Genomic DNA, 21483 nt, shown 5'->3' with positions numbered 1-21483 from the left:
TTAATTTTTAATTAATACTCGAATTTATTTCAATTATTACGAAAATTATTTTATATTCATTTTTATATATTTTATATTATAAAATTATTACATGTTTAGCTTGCATCAGAAATATACATTAAAAATAAATTAATTTCAATTAATACTTATTAATTAATATATTACTATATTATATTTTATTATATTATTTTATATATTTATACTTATATTTTAAATTATAATATTTCATTGATAAATTTATCAAAAACACAATATATATATATAAATATAATTATTACTTTTTTTCTTAGGAATTAAATAACCATTATAAAATAATGATAAAAATCTAGAAATAACGAATAAAAAGTTAGAAATTAAATGTGCAAGCATTGCGTTATTCATGAAACGTCACGGAAGATTATTAAACGCACGTGACCAATGAGAAAACCAAAGAAGAATTGTTTCTGTGTAAGGAAGTAGGAAACATGAGGTCGCGCATATCCACAACGTGAAAGGATGAAAAATGTGAACTGACATTTGTGCGATGAAAATCGTAGGATAGCTGTAAGTAACTAGATATCTAACAAGTTCCAAGCTTATCGCGTGCATGTCCATCTTTTTCGTTACTTGGCGAGCATCGTCCGATTACGTTACGATTCGATGATAACTATAATACAAATGGACACGAGAGAAAATGTCTTTTAAACATACATAGTCATACAATGGTAAAATTGATAAAAACAGATGCATTAATGAAGAATAATGATAAACGAAATCAATGATATATATATATATATATATATATATATGTGGCATACAAATGAACTAATTTAATTAATGAAAAGTTAATAACTATGACGTAATACGTAAACGCAATATTTTATTTCAACCATCATTTATTTCAGATTAATATTAACATTTTATTATAATTAATTTATATGTATATATAATAAATTTTGCATAATTTTCTGATCTTCATTATTCATAATATAAATCACGTACACACACACACACACACACAACAAATTTAATAGGAAATGATAATAAATTATAATGATTACTCGTGTAAGTTTAATACTTGTTTTATGTTTAAAAGAAAAGAAAAAATGTGCAACTAGCTTGGAATAGTTCAGACATCTTGTATCGACAACGATACTATTCCAGAACATTTCAACTAATTGGCTAACTCTCAACCGTTATATTGTAAGCTTTTAGTGTTGGAAAACTGTATGGAACAAAAACGATTTCAACTAGTTCGAGAAGTGAGAAATACGAGCACTAATCGTATTGACAAGAAAAATCATTTATGTAATAAAAAAAGTATAGAAAAGAAAATTGTTCTCTCTATATTTAAAAAAAAAAAAAATACAAAGAAAAAATTAATCTTCGTACATTTGTTACAATAACAATAAAAATTATTAACATAAAATTATATGCCATTCTCAAAACCACAAGTAAAATTTTATCTGACACACATTTCGTTCTATCACCAATATCAATCGGGTTTGTTCAAGTGACCTATTTTAAATGCTTCACCCGTTATATTCTTTTTCTTTCTTTCTTCATCACAAGTGCACGTAACGAGTACTAACGGCATCCAGCTTCGTCTCGTTATGGTCCATAGAACGGTTGCTACGTCGTCCGAAAGACATTTTCACAGAAAAATAAAAGACGACAGATTTCGACTTTTATTTTCAGCTAGTTGAACCTAAGGGGATACAAGATTAAAGTGAATATCTTTTCTTTTCTATGTGTGAGAATCAACAAATTCGTAATAAATCTAACACTACACAACTATGAGATTGGTGTATACATTATATCTTGCGTGTATTCAGATGCATATATGCAGATAAATTTGTTTTAGAATATTTGTTTGACCCACGATAAGAATGACAGAGTAAGCATTATATTGTGAAGTAATTCCCACGAGAATGACTGCTAGTTGGACATAGCGAGATAGCAGTTTAACTGCTAACTCGTTATAAATCCTTGATTTTATATCTATTTCTATGTAGACGAAAGATAACGGTTGTTAAGTCAGGCCTGTGATAAAAATAAAAAAATATATCGAATGAACTCAATTTCAAATTGATTTGAATGTAAAATTCAAATCGCACGAGTTCATTTGAAATTGATAAAACCTTTGTAATCCGTTTCGTTAAAAAAAATCAAAAATAAGAATAAACTTAGTACGTTCGTATATATATCTTTGAAAAATGTCTAAAGTTAAATTTCAAAGTTAGCTTTGAGTATGTTACAAACCAACATTCTCGCGATAGGTCGATAAGCGGTGACGGTTCACGTGTTCAAAAAGCATGTACAAATAAACATCCGTTAACTCCACTCAGAACGTGTTTCAGAAGCCAAATTAGAGTAAGTTTGAAAACTGGGTTAATCGCTTTACCGGAGGTAAGATTTTCTATTTCTCGTCAGACATTTCCTAGAGAGAAAAAAAAACCCTTGAAATCGTCTCGATATTATGTTAGGTAATTCTTTATAGAACTATTGGGCATTAGAGATTAACGGTACGTTCATTTGTCCCGTTTCGATGACCAAAGTTAATATCCAATTTAATCAGAATACTCCATAGATCCTATAGAATAATAATACAATTCAGTATATTTTTACTTTTGCAACATAGGTACGCAGATATGTTACATATATACCATAGATCCGGTTTATAAAGAGGATTATACGAATCAATATCGTAATTTCAAATCGGACTATTCGACAAATCCGAATGCGTAGCAGAATAGAAACGTTCAAAACACGCTTTGATAGATGCAGCTACGAAAGCTTCGTCATTTGAACGTATCGGTGATACAATGGGAACGAGTTTCTATCGATACGTTTATATATACAGTACAAGGAAGCATGGAAAAATTTCTCATTTTCAAAATTCATACGAATCTATCGAATAGAAAGAAAAGGTTTGCGAAAATCGTAAGCGTCACAGCCAACCAACCAACCAACTAACCATCGAGCCGTATAAACGCGCGTGCCAGCACATTGCGACCCCCTTTTACTAATTAATTTCGATTCCAATTAAGGTGCCACCCTGTCAGAAAGATTTACAGATGTGAAATCTCGTCGATAAACGATATACGATTCGTCGATATTCAACTTGGCATCGTCGACCGACTAGAATGAATGTCACTGAAAACTATCGATGTGCAATGCATCTGACGAGGAAAGAGGTATATATATATATATATATACATATGTGAAATACGATCTGAGAGAAGATAGATGGTCAAACGAGTATGAAAGAGAGAAAGAGAGAGAGAGAGAGAGAGACAAACAGACAGAGAGAAGCTTTCGGTACCTTTCTCCTGTTAGTAATTGCGGTCCGTTTATTGTCCTATTATTAATTACGGGCGATATTTCGAAACACACGTACGCACATCCACACACCTATATCAACCCTATCCTACCTTTCTCTTTCTCCCTTTCTCTCGTTCACTGAAAACCGTAAATATTCCAACGCGAGCTGTCGCGAAGCGATCGTTATTCACCGCGCAGAATTACATTGGACGGTAGCTTCTCGAATGGGTGAGAGGGTTTCGAGTGATCCTGGCGCTCAATTTCGGCAACCACCGATAACGCGAAATTCCCAAATTATCGTGCGATACCCAGAAAAAAAAAGGAAGAAATTAAATAAAACAAAAAAATTCCCGTTGACAATGTCATATCTAGATAATATTTATATTACATGCAGGTGCAAGAAATAAACGACACAATTTCAACCGGAAAATTTAACGAGTTAATGTTAAACAACAATATATCGTTTGCTGCTGAAATATTTGTCCATGAAATTAGGTTGGTTTTGCTTGTCATCGTGTTAAACATGCACGCAAAATCGAATCGATAAACGTAGGAAATGGAAATCGAAATGGTCTGTAACATAAGTCACGAAATGTATTACATTTTGGAAAGATAATGATTTAACAATGAGTCAAGATTTTTACGAAAATGATAAGAAATATTTGTTCATGTTTTATTTGTAATTCTCACGCATATGATAACGTGTCTGTTCAAATTAAAAAGAAAAGGAAAATTAAATGCAATATTTTTTTGTACAAATTTCAAATGTCTCGTTTCTACATTAAGGGGACCTTCTACTCTGAGCACCTAAAAAAAAGGCTATTTTCGCGAATTTTTTCCAAAAAAACTATAAAAGATATCGATCTAAAAGTTGTTTGGTTTGTTAAATTGAGTCTTAAACTATATAAATGAATTTTTATTTTTTCATTTTAATTAATTTTTTATTGCAAAAACAGTAGTATAAAAAAACACCTTAAAACTTTAGTTCTTTGGTAGCTCCATCAGAACTTGAGAATGGCTTACCTGAAACATAAAAGTAAAATGGTTTTATATTCTGTATGACTTCAGCTACAAAGTGACAGTTTTATATAAAAATTTTATCAATAAATAAAAAAATGGTGGACAAATTACAAAAAAAACGTAAATTTAACCTTTTTTTTTATTGTTTTTGATTAAAAATAAATAGTAAAAATTAAAATATAAGAAAAAACTCTCCGTCACTTTGTTACAGCTCATGTGTAGAATATGTGGATTAAATTTTATAAGAATCGGTTTACTGGTTCGTGAGATACGATGGAGCTAGTATTTCAAAACATAGTTTCGAGATAAACGCGTTTAAAGTTTTTTTTTTCTACTCAAAATCGTTAAAAATTCTTACCTAAACTTAATCTGCGATGCCTGGACCGTACAATAGACCTTCTTCTTGTTCATATTCTTCAATTTCTTCCAGTCTTGCCTTCTTCCACTTTGATCTGGCATCTTTTGAGCACTCAGAGCTTCGACGGTTCGCAGATTCGATACGTCGGTCGTCGCGTCTTTTAGCAAAGTCGATCGCTCCTGGCCCAAGTTTCATGCCCATCGTTTCCATTATCTTCATCACTGTTTGAAATCCTTCGTTAAAGATACATGCTGAAACTTTGCACGCAATTTCAACAACCTTTTTGCCGTTAAACAGGTGTTTAGGTGCCATGTTCCATACGCAGTTATTAAAGCTTTCATTATTATTCTGCGTATGTCCACCTAAACATCTTTCCAGCAGTTCTGTCTTAGTCAGATCCTCATAAATAGGCTTTAGCACTTTCTGTACATCTTTAGAAAGTGCCGGAGGATGCTTGTATTTATGCTTCAGTGCCTTAGTTTTGAGGTACTTACACCAGTCGATGGAACACGTATGGTAATTATTATTATCTTTTTTTTTTTTTTTATGAATCGTGAGATATTATGATCCCTTTCTATTTGTAAGGAAAGATACAGTCTCCGTCGAAAGTGTACGAACAAGTTGAAATGAAAATAAATTAAAATGCAAACAAACTTTGAAAAGGGTTGAGAACATGGGAATCTGTTATTTTATAAAATTCAACTTCAATGATCAATTAAACATTTCTCATTTCTTTTTCTTTTTATGAAATAAAAATGTTTCCTTGTCGAAGATATTAGAATGAGAATTGAAATGAAAATAATAAGGGAAGTGTAAACACAACGCGGAAAAGGAAGAGGAAGAAGAAGAATATAAAGAAGAAGTTGGGGTAGGGGTTGGTAAAGGTGAAAAGTTGGGGTGGAGTTATTCTTTTATTTATTTATTTTTTTTTTCAAGTCGAGTGATATTAATAATTCCCCATACAAAGTTTGAAAACAGGCCCTTGGATGGCCAATCGCCGGGCAAAGGATGACAACTAACGGCCGATCATTGACGTTTTCTAATAGCCCATAGAGGGCTCAATATCCAAATGATAACCCCGGCCCATTAATGGTAATTGATCATTGGCCCATTACCGGCATTTATTATCGGCCCATTACCGGCATTTATTATCGGCCCATTACCGGCATTTATTATCGGCCCATTACCGGCATTTATTATCGGCCCATTACCGGCATTTATTATCGGCCCATTACCGGCATTTATTATCGGCCCAGTACCGGCATTTATTATCGGCCCATTACCGGCATTTATTATCGGCCCATTACCGGCATTTATTATCAGCCCATTACCGGCATTTATTATCGGCCCATTACCGGCATTTATTATCGGCCCATTACCGGCATTTATTATCGGCCCATTACCGGCATTTATTATCGGCCCATTACCGGCATTTATTATCGGCCCAGTACCGGCATTTATTATCGGCCCATTACCGGCATTTATTATCGGCCCATTACCGGCATTTATTATCGGCCCATTACCGGCATTTATTATCGGCCCATTACCGGCATTTATTATCGGCCCATTACCGGCATTAATTATCGGCCCATTACCGGCATTAATTATCGGCCCATTACCGGCATTAATTATCGGCCCATTACCGGCATTTATTATCGGCCCATTACCGGCATTTATTATCGGCCCATTACCGGCATTTATTATCGGCCCATTACCGGCATTTATTATCGGCCCATTACCGGCATTTATTATCGGCCCATTACCGGCATTTATTATCGGCCATGTACCGGCATTTATTATCGGCCCATTACCGGCATTTATTATCGGCCCATTACCGGCATTTATTATCGGCCCATTACCGGCATTTATTATCGGCCCATTACCGGCATTTATTATCGGCCCATTACCGGCATTTATTATCGGCCCATTACCGGCATTTATTATCGGCCCATTACCGGCATTTATTATCGGCCCAGTACCGGCATTTATTATCGGCCCAGTACCGGCATTTATTATCGGCCCATTACCGGCATTTATTATCGGCCCAGTACCGGCATTTATTATCGGCCCATTACCGGCATTTATTATCGGCCCATTACCGGCATTTATTATCGGCCCATTACCGGCATTTATTATCGGCCCATTACCGGCATTTATTATCGGCCCATTACCGGCATTTATTATCGGCCCATTACCGGCATTTATTATCGGCCCATTACCGGCATTTATTATCGGCCCATTACCGGCATTTATTATCGGCCCATTACCAGCATTTATTATCGGCCCATTAATAGTAGTTATCATCGGCCCATTAATGGTAATTGATCATCGGCCGATTAATGGTAATTGATAATGGATGATTAATAGTAGTCGATCATCGGCTGATTAATCGGCCCAGCAATGGGCGACGTATTATTCAAATTATTAGTCCATTAAATGACTTTTATTCTTTTTATTTTTATTTTTTTTTGTTTTTATTTCAGAGATATTTTTAAAATTATGATTCGATACTAGACCATCTGAGTGTATTGTAAGAAAAATAAGAGAATTCGTTTAGCAATTTTGGAATTGAACGACACATGTGATTTGTATGTATGTATGGATTCATCCACGCGTGATGACCTCTTCTTGGAAGTTAGATTGGACAGGGTCGTATCGGGATCGGAAAACATATCTGCCCTTCCACATCCCCTCTTTATCCCATTCCCCTCCAATCTTGGAACGCAAAAGTTTCTTGAATTCATTGGTTGAACACCATCGTTAGACTCCCTCGTGGTCCAGCATGGACACACACGATCCATGTCAGGTTCCGATTTCTCGCAAGTCTACCGTGAAATCGAGCAGGCGTCAGATTTGAAAAAGAATCTGGAAGAACATCTTTAAAGTTTCTTTTATCCCAGACCTTTATCATTTTCTTATTCTTCTTCTTCTTTTCCTTTTGCTAGAATATTTTCTATTATCCTTTTCTTTTTTTCTCTTTTTCGATATCGTACATAAGGAAGATGATAAGATTAGGAATATAATAGAGAAGATAATATATTCGATGTATCTTATCCATTATGATATTATCTACTATTATTTTATTACGGAATATTTCAATAAAGTTATGAAATATAAAATATTCTTTGTGACGTCATTGCATGTAAGATTCATTTCATACAATGATGACTTAGAATTTAATGACATTTATCAACAACATTTTTGAAACACTCAATCACAGATGACTAATGAATTTGATTTATTTAATACTGAACATCATCACAGTATAAGGAATTAAATTGAAATTATAAATTTTGTAAGTTGTAGTATTGATATAAAACTTTGGAATAAAACTTGTGAAACTTTAAACAAAATAATAAAAAAAAAACAAGTTATGAGGTTTATCATGCAATTCGCATTCCAATGCAATTAATGAATATTATTCGTAAAAAATTGTATACGTATACAAACATACTTATAAATGTCAGAAACATTCCAAAGTAAAGTATTTCTTCTGGACCAGTGTCACAATCAGACTTAAAAGCTCGCGCAACCCAACCATGAAAGTTACGAGCAAACTCAACGTCATGACTGTGTCCACCAATTTTGGCTAGGATCCAAATTGTCTTCAGACAAGATTATCATTTATTTGATTGGACCATTAAGGAGAACGTATTTAAGTAGAAAAAGGAAAAATTTGCCGATAACAAGCGAGCACTACTGATAAAAATGTTAATTGTCTTTACTATCGTATCAGCCAATTAGAAATGCTGTTTCTATCTTTTCTTAAATTTTTGTATCTCTTAAAAACCCATTTTAATTAAGAAGAAAAGAAAAGAAAGAACGATTCCTTTATAATCGAACGAGCTGAATAAACTCTATGTATTTGACCGAACTCTCGAATTTAAAAATTGTAAGTTGTACTTTTTAAAGAAATTAGAAAGGAAATGAGAAAATAAGTAGTAGTTGACTAAACTAGAAGTCTTTCTTAAAGAAACCTTCTTTCTCTCATTTTATTTCTCTCGCCCTATTTGTCTCTATCTATCTTTACTTTTCTATCCTTTCTTTTATACTCGTGGCAAAGTAACTCCGTCTAAGGACAAATAAAAATAAATTCACAACATACTATGGTTACGTAAGGAAAGTAAATTCACGAAAGATACGAGAATGAAAATGCGTAGACTCGTTCTATGACTCGTAAAGTCTTCTTCGAAAGAAAAAGAAGAAAATAGAAAAAGAAGGAAGCTTTGTCGGTAATGTCAGAAGTAAGAAAGAAAAAAATACTAAAGAGTAAAACATATGGCAAAAGATCATCGTCTTTGTGTATTCGACTTCCGATATCGTAAAGGTATAACGTATGCATATAAGGTAGCTTTGGAATGCGTCCCGCGAGGACGCGTTTACGAGCTCGGATAACATTTTACGCGAAGCCGAAAGAAGAATGTCGAAGCGATACTTTATCGTTAAATCCGTTAGCCGTTGTAAAAGCACCCTGAAGGCTTTGCAATATATCTATGTGTGTCTGTCGTGTGGGAGGCTAAAAGTCAAAGCTCGAAATACGACGTGTTGGCAATTCGCATATCACAAGAATCGAGAACGACGAGACTTTAGATTTTGATCTACCGTGATATTACACCCCTTTCTTATCTCAAATTGAAAACTATGATATCCTAGAAAATTGAGATCTATTTTTAAATCACTTTCTCATTTTTTTAAGCATTGGTAAGGAGATAGATAATATTTTATTAAAAGTTAAATCAAACTTTGTCATCTATGAAAGTCAGTTGATATTTTGTTGTCGATTGGTTTTTTATTGAAAATGTTAAAAAAATATGTGAAAACGTGTTCATGAAATATGTCAGAATATTCGAAACATATGTAACATATGAAAAAAAAACCCCTGTAGGTTATTATGTTAGTCGTTCGAGGAACTATGTAAACAACATTTCATAAAAATACTTTCATAGAGAACGACGATTCAGTTTATCGTTGGATTTCAAAGTGAACGGATGTGTTGAACTTATTCCAACAACAATATACATTTTTTTTTATTAATTAACAATAAATTAAGGTAAATCTAATTAAATATTGTACAATAACATCATATTTTATTATATTTACAGAATATATACAACTTTTGATAGATAATTTATTTTACAGATTTTTATTTTATAATTATCGAATTCGTAGAAAAATAATAGTATAATTTCTATTATATATATTTTATATTTGAGATTATTCATCTAATATTTACATCGATGTAATATATCACTTTTGGAAAAGCCTAAAACGTTTGGATATTAAAAACTTCACATTTCTTCTCGCATATTTATATCTAATATTATCCATTTATCCTATAAAAAATGTCAGCGTAACTTGACATGAGTTGACGGGAGAATCAATGTAATAAATGGAAAATATTACCTTGGTATGTATATGTTATGTCATGTGTAACAACACGATATAAAATGAATATCTTGCGTAAAATTTTTGAAATTACTTTCATCTCAATGTAACTTAGCTCTTTTTTTTTTTTCAAAACTCGTCATATTTGAAATATATTTAATTCTCGCTCACATATAATGAAAATAAATGAAAATATGACGGAGAAGACACTTAGGTGTTTAATTTTAACGCTTTACTATAGTAATAATTAGGGTAGTTTTACGACGATATCCATTCACGCTAAATGCAAGAGATGTTTGCTGTCAGAAGTTTGGTCCCCTATTGGGAGTACGATAATCGAGAAACGTTAGCGAACACGTATCGAAGTTCAACTTAAACGTGAAGTCAAAGACGTCTTGGTTAAAGTGACTGCTTCCATTTTCAAGAGTAGATACATCATTAATTTCAACGATCTCCTCTCACTCGAACTTTTACTTCTTAACTTCTTCAATCGATTTTCACGTCGAAATAGATCGAACCTAACTTACTTGGACATGAGAATGCTTTGGACTGTTATACATACAAACGCATATATATATACATATAGTAACATATAAATCAAAAGAGAGATAGCTGTAAACTCGCATATTAGTTCAAAGGAGGATACGCAGATACATCTTATTACAAAGTTTTCCCCACTCGGCCTGTTGTACCATATCGAAATATTAAAGTTAGTTACTGTAAGATTTATCACCCTGTTTTCTGTATACACAGAGGCCACTTCTATAACCACTCTCAGTTAGTTATCTCCGTTATGTACTAATATAACTTTTCGTTATTTAAAAAATATTAATAAAATAAAACAAGCAGAAGTTACTCGATATGATACTTGAATTAAATTGAATAGCAAAGAGAAAAAAGAAGAGGTACGAATGGTTGAGTCTTAAAATAAGAACAAACTTTATCTACTTATTTCTAAGTTGTTTAAGTAGGAAAGTAAAAAAATACGATCAACCTGGGATATAACTTCAACTGTAGAATGATAGAATATCAAAATTACGAGGAAACGAAAACTCATGATTTAAACATAAGCTACATTTTAAACGAAAGCATAAAGGGTGTATTTTCGTCAAGGGATAGATAAAAGATGCTTAGGATCGTTAATGGATAAAAAAGAAAAATCAAGGCTAAATAAAAACAATATGTGTGAAGATCACACGTATTAGAAGTGAAACCTTCAAAAAACAGTTTCGAGAGAATGAGACGAATGCGAACGAATAATAATATTATAACAAATAAACCCTACAATTATTCTACACCTGATATTCTGCATTCGTCTCATTCTCTCGAAACTTAATTTATTGAAGTTTTCACTTTTAACACGTGTGATCTGCACACATGATTTTTCTAAATCACTATCTATTCTAAAGAAGTTTTCACTTTAAAAAATTGGTTGGAATAAAATGTACCCGTTCTTTATAAAAGAGTACGAATGAGAATACTTGTTGTTGACGAGTTAGCTTCTTGATTGGCTTACCTTGCTGTCCACCATAAAAAGGAAGAGAAAGGTGTCAAGGAAGAAAGAAAATTCCTATCCCTCCACCGAGGATGGACAATACAAAAGGCCAACAAAGGTACCCGTGATACAAAACCCCCGAAGCAATGAGTACAATGAACAAAACGTACGATGGGAAATTAGTTTAAGTCATTTGCAAGGGTGGGTACATTCACGAGAAGAGATGCGAATCGAATTCAAATGGACGTGAGAAAGTTATATTCACTTTTAAATTAAAAAGATCCACATCTTTTATGTTTTCCTCTAACGTTATTTACCCAAGTTATAATGGGAATACTGGTACGAAATTTTTTATGTCAGCGTAAAATTGTATACTTCAATCAAAACGTGAAAACCTTATCTAGGTCTTATCTAAAATAACAAACAATAAACACTAAAATTATTAATTTAAGGGAATAAAAAGATTATTTAGGAATTCACAAGAGACGATTAATTTAAGTATGAAGTTCAAATTCGATTGAAAGTACAAAAATAATATTCATCGATTTTCTTTATATATCTGCATATATCGAGTTGTTGTAAAATCAAAGATATATACATGCATGTATGTAAATAATATTTAGCTAGATTTATGTAACTATATTTTTACTTAAATTTTGATCTTATTTCAATTGAAATTACTTTCTATTAATGTTTTAATGTTATTTTACAAAATAAAGAAGAAAATATTAATTAATAATTAGTAAATATGAAAAACTGTATTACCATAATACGACAAAGTAGTTAGGATGTAAATTACAACTGTAGATAAACATTCGATGTATGTTGTAAGTAAACATACTTCTCATATTACCGATAAATGATAAGTAATATTTATGATTGCTTCTAATACTTTATGATTTATGCATTTCAACACGCATTATTCTAAAATTATAAATATTGCAAATGTTACTTGTTACGAGTGTGTGTATGCTTCTTTTTTTCTCTTCTTTTTTTTTTTTTTTTTACTTTTTTTTCTTCTAAATTATCAATTTAATTCAAGGACAACGTGTTATCAAAAAAACCATGATCCTTGAAAACGCAGCACTAGAAATTATTTTCAAACGTCTCTTTTTTTTTTCTTCGATGTTTTGTTGATTTGTTTTGTTTTTTTTTTCTTTCTTTCTTTTTTTATTTTTTGTTAACCGTGAATGCATAACTGTCGCGTACATTACAATGTCGTTTCGAAACGTAACGATATCGAACGATGTAAATCTTCGAGGCGAGATAATATAAACGCATAAACGTTCGAAGAAGTGGAGGAATAGGAATATAAAAACTTCGTTGATTTTCTTCGCGTGTTAAACAACACGCAGTGTCAGATGAACGCGAAAACCCGACGCGTGCGTGTTCTTCGTAACATTGTAGAAAAGTACAAATTAAACAACATTACATACGTTCGTGATAAATACAATGTAATATTCAATTTGTGATAAAAAAAAAAATTAATACACCAATCAAACGATAGATAATAATAGGAACAATAAATGGGTATGACAATGAATAATTATTTATGACACCAAAGAGATCAAATTTTTTCGTAATAATTTGTCATCTATGAAAGTAAAGTTCAAACTGAAAAACTTTTTATCTTACAATTAATGCTAAAGTGGCACGTTAATATTGCTTTCTTTTTTTTTCTATTGAGTATACGAAAAAAACAAAAAAACAAAAAACAGAAAACTGATAAGATTCACGGACAAGTCAACTCTATTTATGTTAATGAGTAGAAATAATTGAAAAAAAAAAAAAAAAAAAAAAATAGACATTATCCATGATAAAACAAATAAAACCAATTAAAAATGCAACATGTGGATCAATGCCGCAAGATAATTTTATTGCTGGTAATTATCAATACTATTAATACGTTAAGTATATGTGAATATTAGTAAAGAATTGTTCTAGAAAGATAAATTCACAAAAAAAAAAAAAATAAAAATAAAAATAAAAGGAAAAAGAGCATACATAGTTCGATTTGCAAAAAAGTAAAAGGAAATAAAAAGGAATGAAAAAGAGGTATAAAAAAAAAAGTGGGGACAAAAAAATGTTTACCATAGAGTAGGATATTCAACAAATGCAAACGAAAAACGGGAAAGTTTTCCCAAGACAATAGTGAAAACGCATTCCTATAGAAAACAAGCAGCCAGAAACGACGCGTATCGTTTTGTCCTTATCGATGCATAGAAATGCAAAAGTTTCCGGTGTTACTCGATAAACGATAGAAAGGGACAAAATAAAAAGGGTAACAAAATCGAATGGGCAGACAAGAAGTGGAAAAATATTTTTCAAGGGGGGTAGAAGATATCGATGAACCGGAAACGTTCTAACACGCAAAAGAAGACAAGATCGTTCGGTTGTGTCAAACGAAAATATAAATTTAAAGAAAAAAATGAAGAAGATAATTGTGACGACGATGGAAACATTGAACAGTAGCGTATTTTTCTTATCAACTGTTGAAAATTTGAATAGTGAAATGGCCGTTGATCCAACAGATATGTTAAATCAAAATACGAGCGGTGTATTAACGTCAAATAATTTCACATTTTTCGAGCATGCACCTAAACTTACTGACACGGGTTTTATCAAGGTTATTGTATTAGCTTTTTTATCGATTGTAAGTCTAATAGCAAACCTTGCTACGATATATTCTGTAATAAAAAATCGTCGTAAACGACAAAGTTGGTCGGCCATTTATACATTGATACTTCATCTATCCATTGCCGATCTTCTCGTAACAATATTTTGTATCGGTGGTGAAGCAATCTGGAGTTATACCGTTCAATGGATATGGGGTAACATTTCTTGCAAGATCTTCAAATTTCTTCAAGTGTTTAGCCTTTATCTCAGCACTTTCATCCTTGTGTTGATTGGTGTTGATCGTTTCGTAGCTATTCGATATCCAATGAAAAGTTTAAACACAACACATCGATATCTTAGATTCGTCGCTATTGCTTGGATACTTTCTACCATTTTGGCATTACCACAGGTAATATTAATTAAATTTAATTATTAAAATGTATCTTTGAAATCATTCATGTCCTCTTATTAATATTTTTAATGTAATTTACTTGTTTTGGATTTTTTATGTCAGAAAATAAAAATGAAGTTACTTCTTCTGTTTTTTTTTTTCGTAAAATCAGTGATGTTTAAGTATATTGATTTTATTTATGAATATATGTTAAATATTTTCGATATTCGATTTTCTCGATTTTTCGTATTACTTAAAAGAATAAGAAAGAAAAATAATGTCTTATAATATCTAAGCATTTAGTAACTTTTCGTAAACTATTAAATTGACTTTTATCAATGATAGGAATGATCCATCTTCTCTACATTGCTATCGGTTTCTCGTTCGATCTTCGTTATTACTCTTTTCCCATTTTCTCTTTTCGCGGATACCATTAAATTGTCTCTCGAAACACATATCGATCACGGAAAGTTCAATGACGATTTAAAAAAAAAAAAAAAAAAAAAAAACAAATAAAAAGAAGAAAATTAAGTAAGTGAAAGTTTCTTCTGATATAAAGTTCTAAACTTTGTTAATTTATTATTTGCCATACTTATTATCGATGTTAATAAAAATTTTCTTCTTTTTTTTTTTTTTTTTTAAACGGTATAATTATATTACATTTTTTTTTATATCTGTATGGTATAAATACAAGCGTATAATTATTTATAATATTTGACAATATATAAATATATAAAATAAAACAAATTAATTAAAAAAGTTTGTCTTTTACGAGAGAACATATGCAAAGGTTTGTATTACTCATTCTTGTAACGGGTATTTATATATTGTTTTTTTTTTATTTAATTAATGATTTAATTATAAATCACATTTCCTTCTTTCCCTTTTTTAAAATCCTAAAAGAGATCAGACGTTTATTTTACTTCTAGACGAGACAAAAATTAATATTAATTTATTCATAGACAAACGGCATTCGATTCGATATTAATTGTAAACAAGATTTGCAGTAGATATAACGCAACGAACCAGTTTTCTCTCATTTATTTATTTTTTTTGTTTTTGTTTTTTTTTCAATTATTACCCATTTATTATTTATTTTATACTATTTCTTGTTGTTATTTATTTTCTTATTACTTTATTTTTTGTTCTCTCTTTCTCTCTCTCTCTCTCTCTTTTTATCTTATTTTAAATAAATAATATATATGGTAAATTTATCATCTATAATATCATTGGATATTCATAATAAAACGATAATTTTTTTTTGTTTTGTTTCTTTAGAAACGCATTATGCATAAAAGTCAGAAGAAAATTGTTTGAACAAACAGTAACTGAAATGATAAAAGAAAACGAGACGCGAAATAAACTTTCAAAAAACAATTTAACTTTCTCACTAATTTTTGTCTCATATTTTGCAGAATTATTGTAATAATAACAACAATAATCACGTGCAAAAACAATTGATTTAAAATAATTCGATAAATTATCATTCAATTGTATTTTACTAAAATATGCTTGAAAAAGTATACAAAATAGTATCAAATTAGTTAATATTTTATTAAATAAATTTTAATTATATATGTATTCATTTTAATTAGATATGTAATTCATGCATTCATTGATGACTTGATATCGAGTCCATTCGTATTCTCAAATCATACTAATATTTACATATCACAAAGAAATAATTTGTATAATAAATAATAAATAAAAATAGAAAAAGAAGATATATAAAAAAAAAATACAAAGTGTAATAACATTAAATAAAATTAAATATCAAATATATATATTATAGTTCTGAGAGTTGATGCAAATATTAAAAATATTAATATTCTAAACGTTTGACCACATATACAAAAAATGAATGTAAATAATAATTAAATATTATTACTCGTATATTTTGTTATGGATAATATTTTTTTTTTTTTTTGTTAATAGGTTAATGGTATACCATGATCACGTCTTTCAACGGAAAGTGTAGAAGAATTACTACTATTTTCACATTCATTTTGATTATTAGTATCGATCACTTGATTCATTGAAAAATTGTCAGTTTTCGATGCAGGACTAATTGCCGATCTCCTTCTACGACCTCCTCGTCTACCTTTTTTACAAATACATTTACTCCTTCTCCTCCTCGATCTTCTCGATTTACAAAGTGGTCTTCTTCTCCTTCTCGAACGTCGACGTTTCTTTTTACATTTACACATTCCTCGTCTACTACGAGATCTACGAGATCTACGAGATCGTCGACTTCTAGGTCTACAACCACGTCTTTTTCTACGTTGTCTTTTACGACAATACATATCCAAAAGACCTAACTCTTGTGTTGCAATTTCATCGCATTCTGCTTGTGTATCGGTTGGCAAAGTATAATGTGCACCATTCTTTTTCAAAATCCCATAAGCAACACCACGTTTCAATGCAACATGCATCTATTTTTTTTTTTTTTTTTTTTTTTTAAGATACACAATATTGATTATTTTTGATGAATTTAATTAATTAATATTTAGAGCGTTTAAACAAATGAAATTATTAACCAACCTGACGACGAGCAGTATCTGGATGTAAATTATATACAGCAGTAATGTAATTTAAAATTTCTCGCGATGTTGAACCTTTAGTTTCACGTAATTCTTTGATAGCTGTCATTATCAATGCCAAGGTTTTTTTCGTTAAAATTCCCATGTTGAAAGATCACAAAGTTTCTGAAGGATTTATATAAAATGCAATTCTCGTAAATGCAACCTATGTAAATGAATTATATAAATCTGCAACCTTCTTTATTCCACGTATTTCAATTTATAGTAAATATTTAAACTGTTGTTATATATTTAAGAGAAAGTATCCCAGACGTTTGGAATATTATTATGTATCGATAAGAAATAACGTGTTGCACATGTGTATATAAATGTATGTATGTATGTATGTGTATACGTGTGCATTGGAAAAGAAGTTTAGCAAGTTTATCCATAAATGGATAATTGTACAGACGAACGGGCGCCAATTCTCAGAGTCTGGAAACTCTGTAGATCATTGATAAAGTCTCGTGAGATCAATCATCAAGTGTGTAATGTATAAATGATTGAAGTATCTCATGGATCTTATGGACAAAATAAACTGGAAGTTAAAAAAAAAAATGTTACCTCGACGACAGAAGAAACGTCATAGAAGAGACAAGTTTGCCGATTTATTTCAATTTGTTGAAATTCCTTATAAATCTTGCTTCATGTTTTAACGATATCTTAATCCAAACATTTACGGATTTTAACACGATTAATTTGAAATTTAGAATAATCAAACCAAAATGTTAATTATTTTATGGATATTTAAAAAAAAGAGTCGTACGACTCGTTTATTTATGTATGATCGTATGATGTTTGTTACTAAGCAAAAATAAAAAAGAGAGAGAGAGAGAGAGAGAGAGAGGAAGATTGATCGTTTTTCCATTAAAACTTTTTGTACCTATCTTCAAGATCTCCAGTACACGCGTGTATGCGTGTACCTATAATTATGATAATAGAAAAAAAAATCCAATAAATTGTCTTTTTTTTTTTATGAATTATTTTATATTATAAATATTATATTGAAATTACAAACTGAATAAAAAAATATCTAAACACTCCTTAAATATCAACAGATTGTCATCTTTCACGTTGCACGTGGACCATTTGTCGAGGAATTCATACAATGCGTGACCCATGGATTTTATACAGAACCATGGCAGGAAAAGTTATATGTTATGTTGAGCATATTTTTTATGTTTCTTTTACCACTAACCATATTGATTACCACCTATGTCTCAACTATAATTGCTTTATCACGTGAGTAATAAGATTATCTATAATTTGTTTTTATTTTCACTAGATTAGTATTAATTTATTTATTTATTAAATCAATGACACACTCTTTGTTATCATATTATTATTTCAGGAAGTGAAGATGCATTCAAGTCTGAATTAATTAACAATAATTTACAACGTACGAACAGTGATATTAATAGAAAAAAATTAATAAATCGTGCAAAAACGAAATCATTACAAATCAGCATTCTCATCGTCGCTGCATTTATCGTATGGTGGACCCCATACTACACGATGATGATAATCTTTATTTTTCTCAATCCCAACAAAAATGCAAGTATTAATTTTATTCTTAGAAAATATTATGTTAGTTCAATCATATTGATGAATATTTTATTATTTAATTGTAGCTTACCAAGGATCTCCTAAATATCATATTTTTCTTTGGTATGACCAACAGTTTGGTGAATCCATTGATATATGGTGCGTTTCATCTTTGGCCAAAACGAAAAAAACGAAATTTTTACTTCAGGTAAATTTGAGCTTCTCTAATAAATGAACCAAAAAAAAAAATAAAATAAACGATTAAATTACAGTGGAATCTCGTATAACGCAATTAATATATATATATATATATATGTATATACATATTACAATTAACATTTACAATCGCAATTATACGGTTAATTATGTGTGCGAGTTATTTTATTATATCTTTTATTTACCTTGAGACAATTTATCATTTTTTATGACAACACACACATATCATATGTGCGTTGAGATAATTCTTCTATTCCACGAACTATTTTTAATAAGATTAAGGTCAAAAATGTATTAAAAAAAAAAAAAAAAAAAAAAAAGCAGAAGAAAAGAAAACAAAACAGTATGGAAGAAATAATTACGAAACATTATAAGAATCAATAACGATACGATTTGCTCAATTAAAAAAATAATTTAATTTTTAAATGAGAAGAATTCCTGCATTTAATTAAATCTCGCCATTATACGAGATTTTATATTATAACATTGTGCAAGTTGTAATTTATTATTATTTTTTCTTTTTTTTTTTTTTTTTTTTATATAGAAATTTATATTTCAATAACTCGCGTTATACAGAAATCTATTGCATTTTTAATGTGGTAATTGAAGGAATTTTCTTATTTTTTATTTATTTTTTTTTTTTCTACATAATCATTTTCATTAATATCCGCAGAGATTTGTTCACGTTACGAGGACGAAAAAATCGTACCAATAGTAATGATTCTACGAGAGAACTTCAAGAAACACGGCCATTATTTGTTTCACGTGGTATACGCATACTAACAAATACATTCCATTGAGAAGAGGAACATACACACATACATATATATATTATGTTATTTTAATATTATACTTTAATAGGGGCACAAATGTTACAAAAGTATATGAACAATATTTTAATATTATCTTTACTTTTTTTTCTTCTTCTTCTTCTTCTTCTTCTTCTTTTAATATTTACAATTTACAATTCACATAAATATTTATTATAAGAATATAATTTTAGGTGACAATGCAATATTCTAATGACTGCCTCTAGTCCTTTTAACCAGCATAGATAAGATAACAATTTTAAAATAAAAGTTACGCGTAGTACATTTAATTTTAAAAACAAGACACGTGTGTAACGATTTAGTGATAGATCATCATATAATCATAATATTATTAATCGTGTTATAATTAGCAATTTTATTATCCTTTTTTTTATATTATCCTTTTTATCTAACTGGTCGTAACAATGTCATATATTATAACTTGTTTATAAGGATAATTAGTTTTTTTTTTCTTATGTGATTTAGCAAAATCACAATCATTAAGTGTTCATTAAAATCTTATCTATTAGAATATAATAAAAAACTTGTGTAACAATCCTCTTTTTACATTTGAATAATTATATTATTTATAAATAACTAATAATAAGATTGACGATTTAAGTTTGATCATTGTACTTGACAAAATTTAAATCATTATACAAAAATAAAAACGAGTTAGGTGTCCTATTATATTTTTTATTATCTCGAGACTATTTCGTAAGAATTTCATAAATAATAAGATTAATTTATTTGTATTAATGTTTAGATATAAGAAAATACAATATGTTCATATATATTCTAGGTGTTTTGTTTGAAATAATTTGAATGATTGTAACTTTTCATTGATATTATTCATCGAGTATTGATGTGTTACAATAAAAATAAATAAGCAGAACAAACAAACTGTACAATTGAAATAATCTAATCAATATTATATCTTGCATTTTCTTTTTCTTTTTATTTATTTATTTTTTTGTTCATGTACACTCTTTTAGAGTTTTAATAATTTGTTAATTTTCATAGTTTGAATCGTTGAATATTTTTTAATGCTGATGTATATACCCAAAAAGTGAAAAAAAAAATAACATTGCATTAGTAATTCAACAAATGTTGGACAAAAATGAACCAGAATATTTACATGTGCATATTTCACGTACTATTCCGTGTATAAATCCATATTTGTACCTGTATTCGTGTCCGATCAGGTATAAATGCTGTGATAATGAATTTTCACTTCGAAACATACATATAACGCCATCTGTTAGTACTCACGCATAGTACCCTCACGCATCACGAGATAACTGATAAATATTACTTTATTTTTACTATTATTACTTAATTTTGTAAACTAATAAGTTTATAGATATTTTATTATATTATTTAAAAGATACCCGGTATATTAATATATTAATAAATTATTATAATTATTTATTTTATAAGCAGATATCGTATTTATGAAACATAAAACGTAAAAAAAATACTTAATTTGTTCGATAACAATATTATAAAACTTATTTTTATGTAAAATTTAATATATAACCTTTTAATTGATTCTTTTACATTTTATATTTCGTTAAAATGTTTACAAATCCAAATTCATTTAGGCGAGTTTATATGTAGTCGTGATTTGCAATTTGAAAAGCCCGCCTTTAGGTACATAACTTTGTTTACCTTAGATTCTAGAGAAATATAGTGATTATAGACTAGTGAGATTCACTAAATTAAGATTTAGTGAAATATAGGATTAGCAGCACTGATCAACTGGT

General features: G+C 29.8%; 3 protein-coding genes across 3 annotated transcripts; 1 reads left to right on the top strand and 2 right to left on the bottom strand.

Annotated features, from left to right (window-relative positions):
* Window positions 1-4138: 4138 nt before the first annotated feature.
* Window positions 4139-5132, bottom strand: LOC149030895 (uncharacterized). The gene is made up of 2 exons (XM_089177198.1): window positions 4682-5132; window positions 4139-4326 (listed from the first exon to the last, which is right to left on the bottom strand). The coding sequence occupies exon 1, from the start codon at window positions 4991-4993 to the stop codon at window positions 4688-4690; it is 306 nt and encodes a 101-aa protein (XP_089033324.1). The 5' UTR covers window positions 4994-5132; the 3' UTR covers window positions 4139-4326; window positions 4682-4687.
* A 7674-nt stretch (window positions 5133-12806) lies between these two features.
* On the top strand, window positions 12807-20482 carry Crzr (corazonin receptor). Its single transcript, XM_015320467.2, has 5 exons — window positions 12807-14586; window positions 18206-18389; window positions 18499-18701; window positions 18779-18900; window positions 19582-20482. The coding sequence occupies exons 1-5, from the start codon at window positions 13990-13992 to the stop codon at window positions 19706-19708; spliced, it is 1233 nt and encodes a 410-aa protein (XP_015175953.2). The 5' UTR covers window positions 12807-13989; the 3' UTR covers window positions 19709-20482.
* LOC149030894 (uncharacterized) lies at window positions 16497-17973 on the bottom strand. The gene is made up of 2 exons (XM_089177142.1): window positions 17110-17973; window positions 16497-17000 (listed from the first exon to the last, which is right to left on the bottom strand). The coding sequence occupies exons 1-2, from the start codon at window positions 17251-17253 to the stop codon at window positions 16497-16499; spliced, it is 648 nt and encodes a 215-aa protein (XP_089033268.1). The 5' UTR covers window positions 17254-17973.
* Window positions 20483-21483: the final 1001 nt, after the last annotated feature.

Source organism: Polistes dominula, unplaced genomic scaffold (genome assembly GCF_049000335.1).
Source record: "Polistes dominula isolate Pdom_NZ unplaced genomic scaffold, Pdom_raw_medaka contig_20, whole genome shotgun sequence".
NCBI lineage: Eukaryota > Metazoa > Arthropoda > Insecta > Hymenoptera > Vespidae > Polistes > Polistes dominula.
This window is presented reverse-complemented; position numbering and strand designations above follow the sequence as displayed.

Bases quoted from the DNA above. Each gene is read 5' to 3' on its own strand.
- Crzr (XM_015320467.2), top strand. From the start codon at position 13,990: ATGAAGAAGATAATTGTGACGACGATGGAAACATTGAACAGTAGCGTA. The intron at 18,702-18,778 runs GCAAGTATTAAT...ATTTAATTGTAG, and splicing joins TTCTCAATCCCAACAAAAAT to CTTACCAAGGATCTCCTAAA. The intron at 18,901-19,581 runs GTAAATTTGAGC...TAATATCCGCAG, and splicing joins AAACGAAATTTTTACTTCAG to AGATTTGTTCACGTTACGAG.
- LOC149030894 (XM_089177142.1), bottom strand. From the start codon at position 17,253: ATGGGAATTTTAACGAAAAAAACCTTGGCATTGATAATGACAGCTATC. The intron at 17,001-17,109 runs GTTGGTTAATAA...AAAAAAAAATAG, and splicing joins CAGATACTGCTCGTCGTCAG to ATGCATGTTGCATTGAAACG.
- LOC149030895 (XM_089177198.1), bottom strand. From the start codon at position 4,993: ATGGCACCTAAACACCTGTTTAACGGCAAAAAGGTTGTTGAAATTGCG.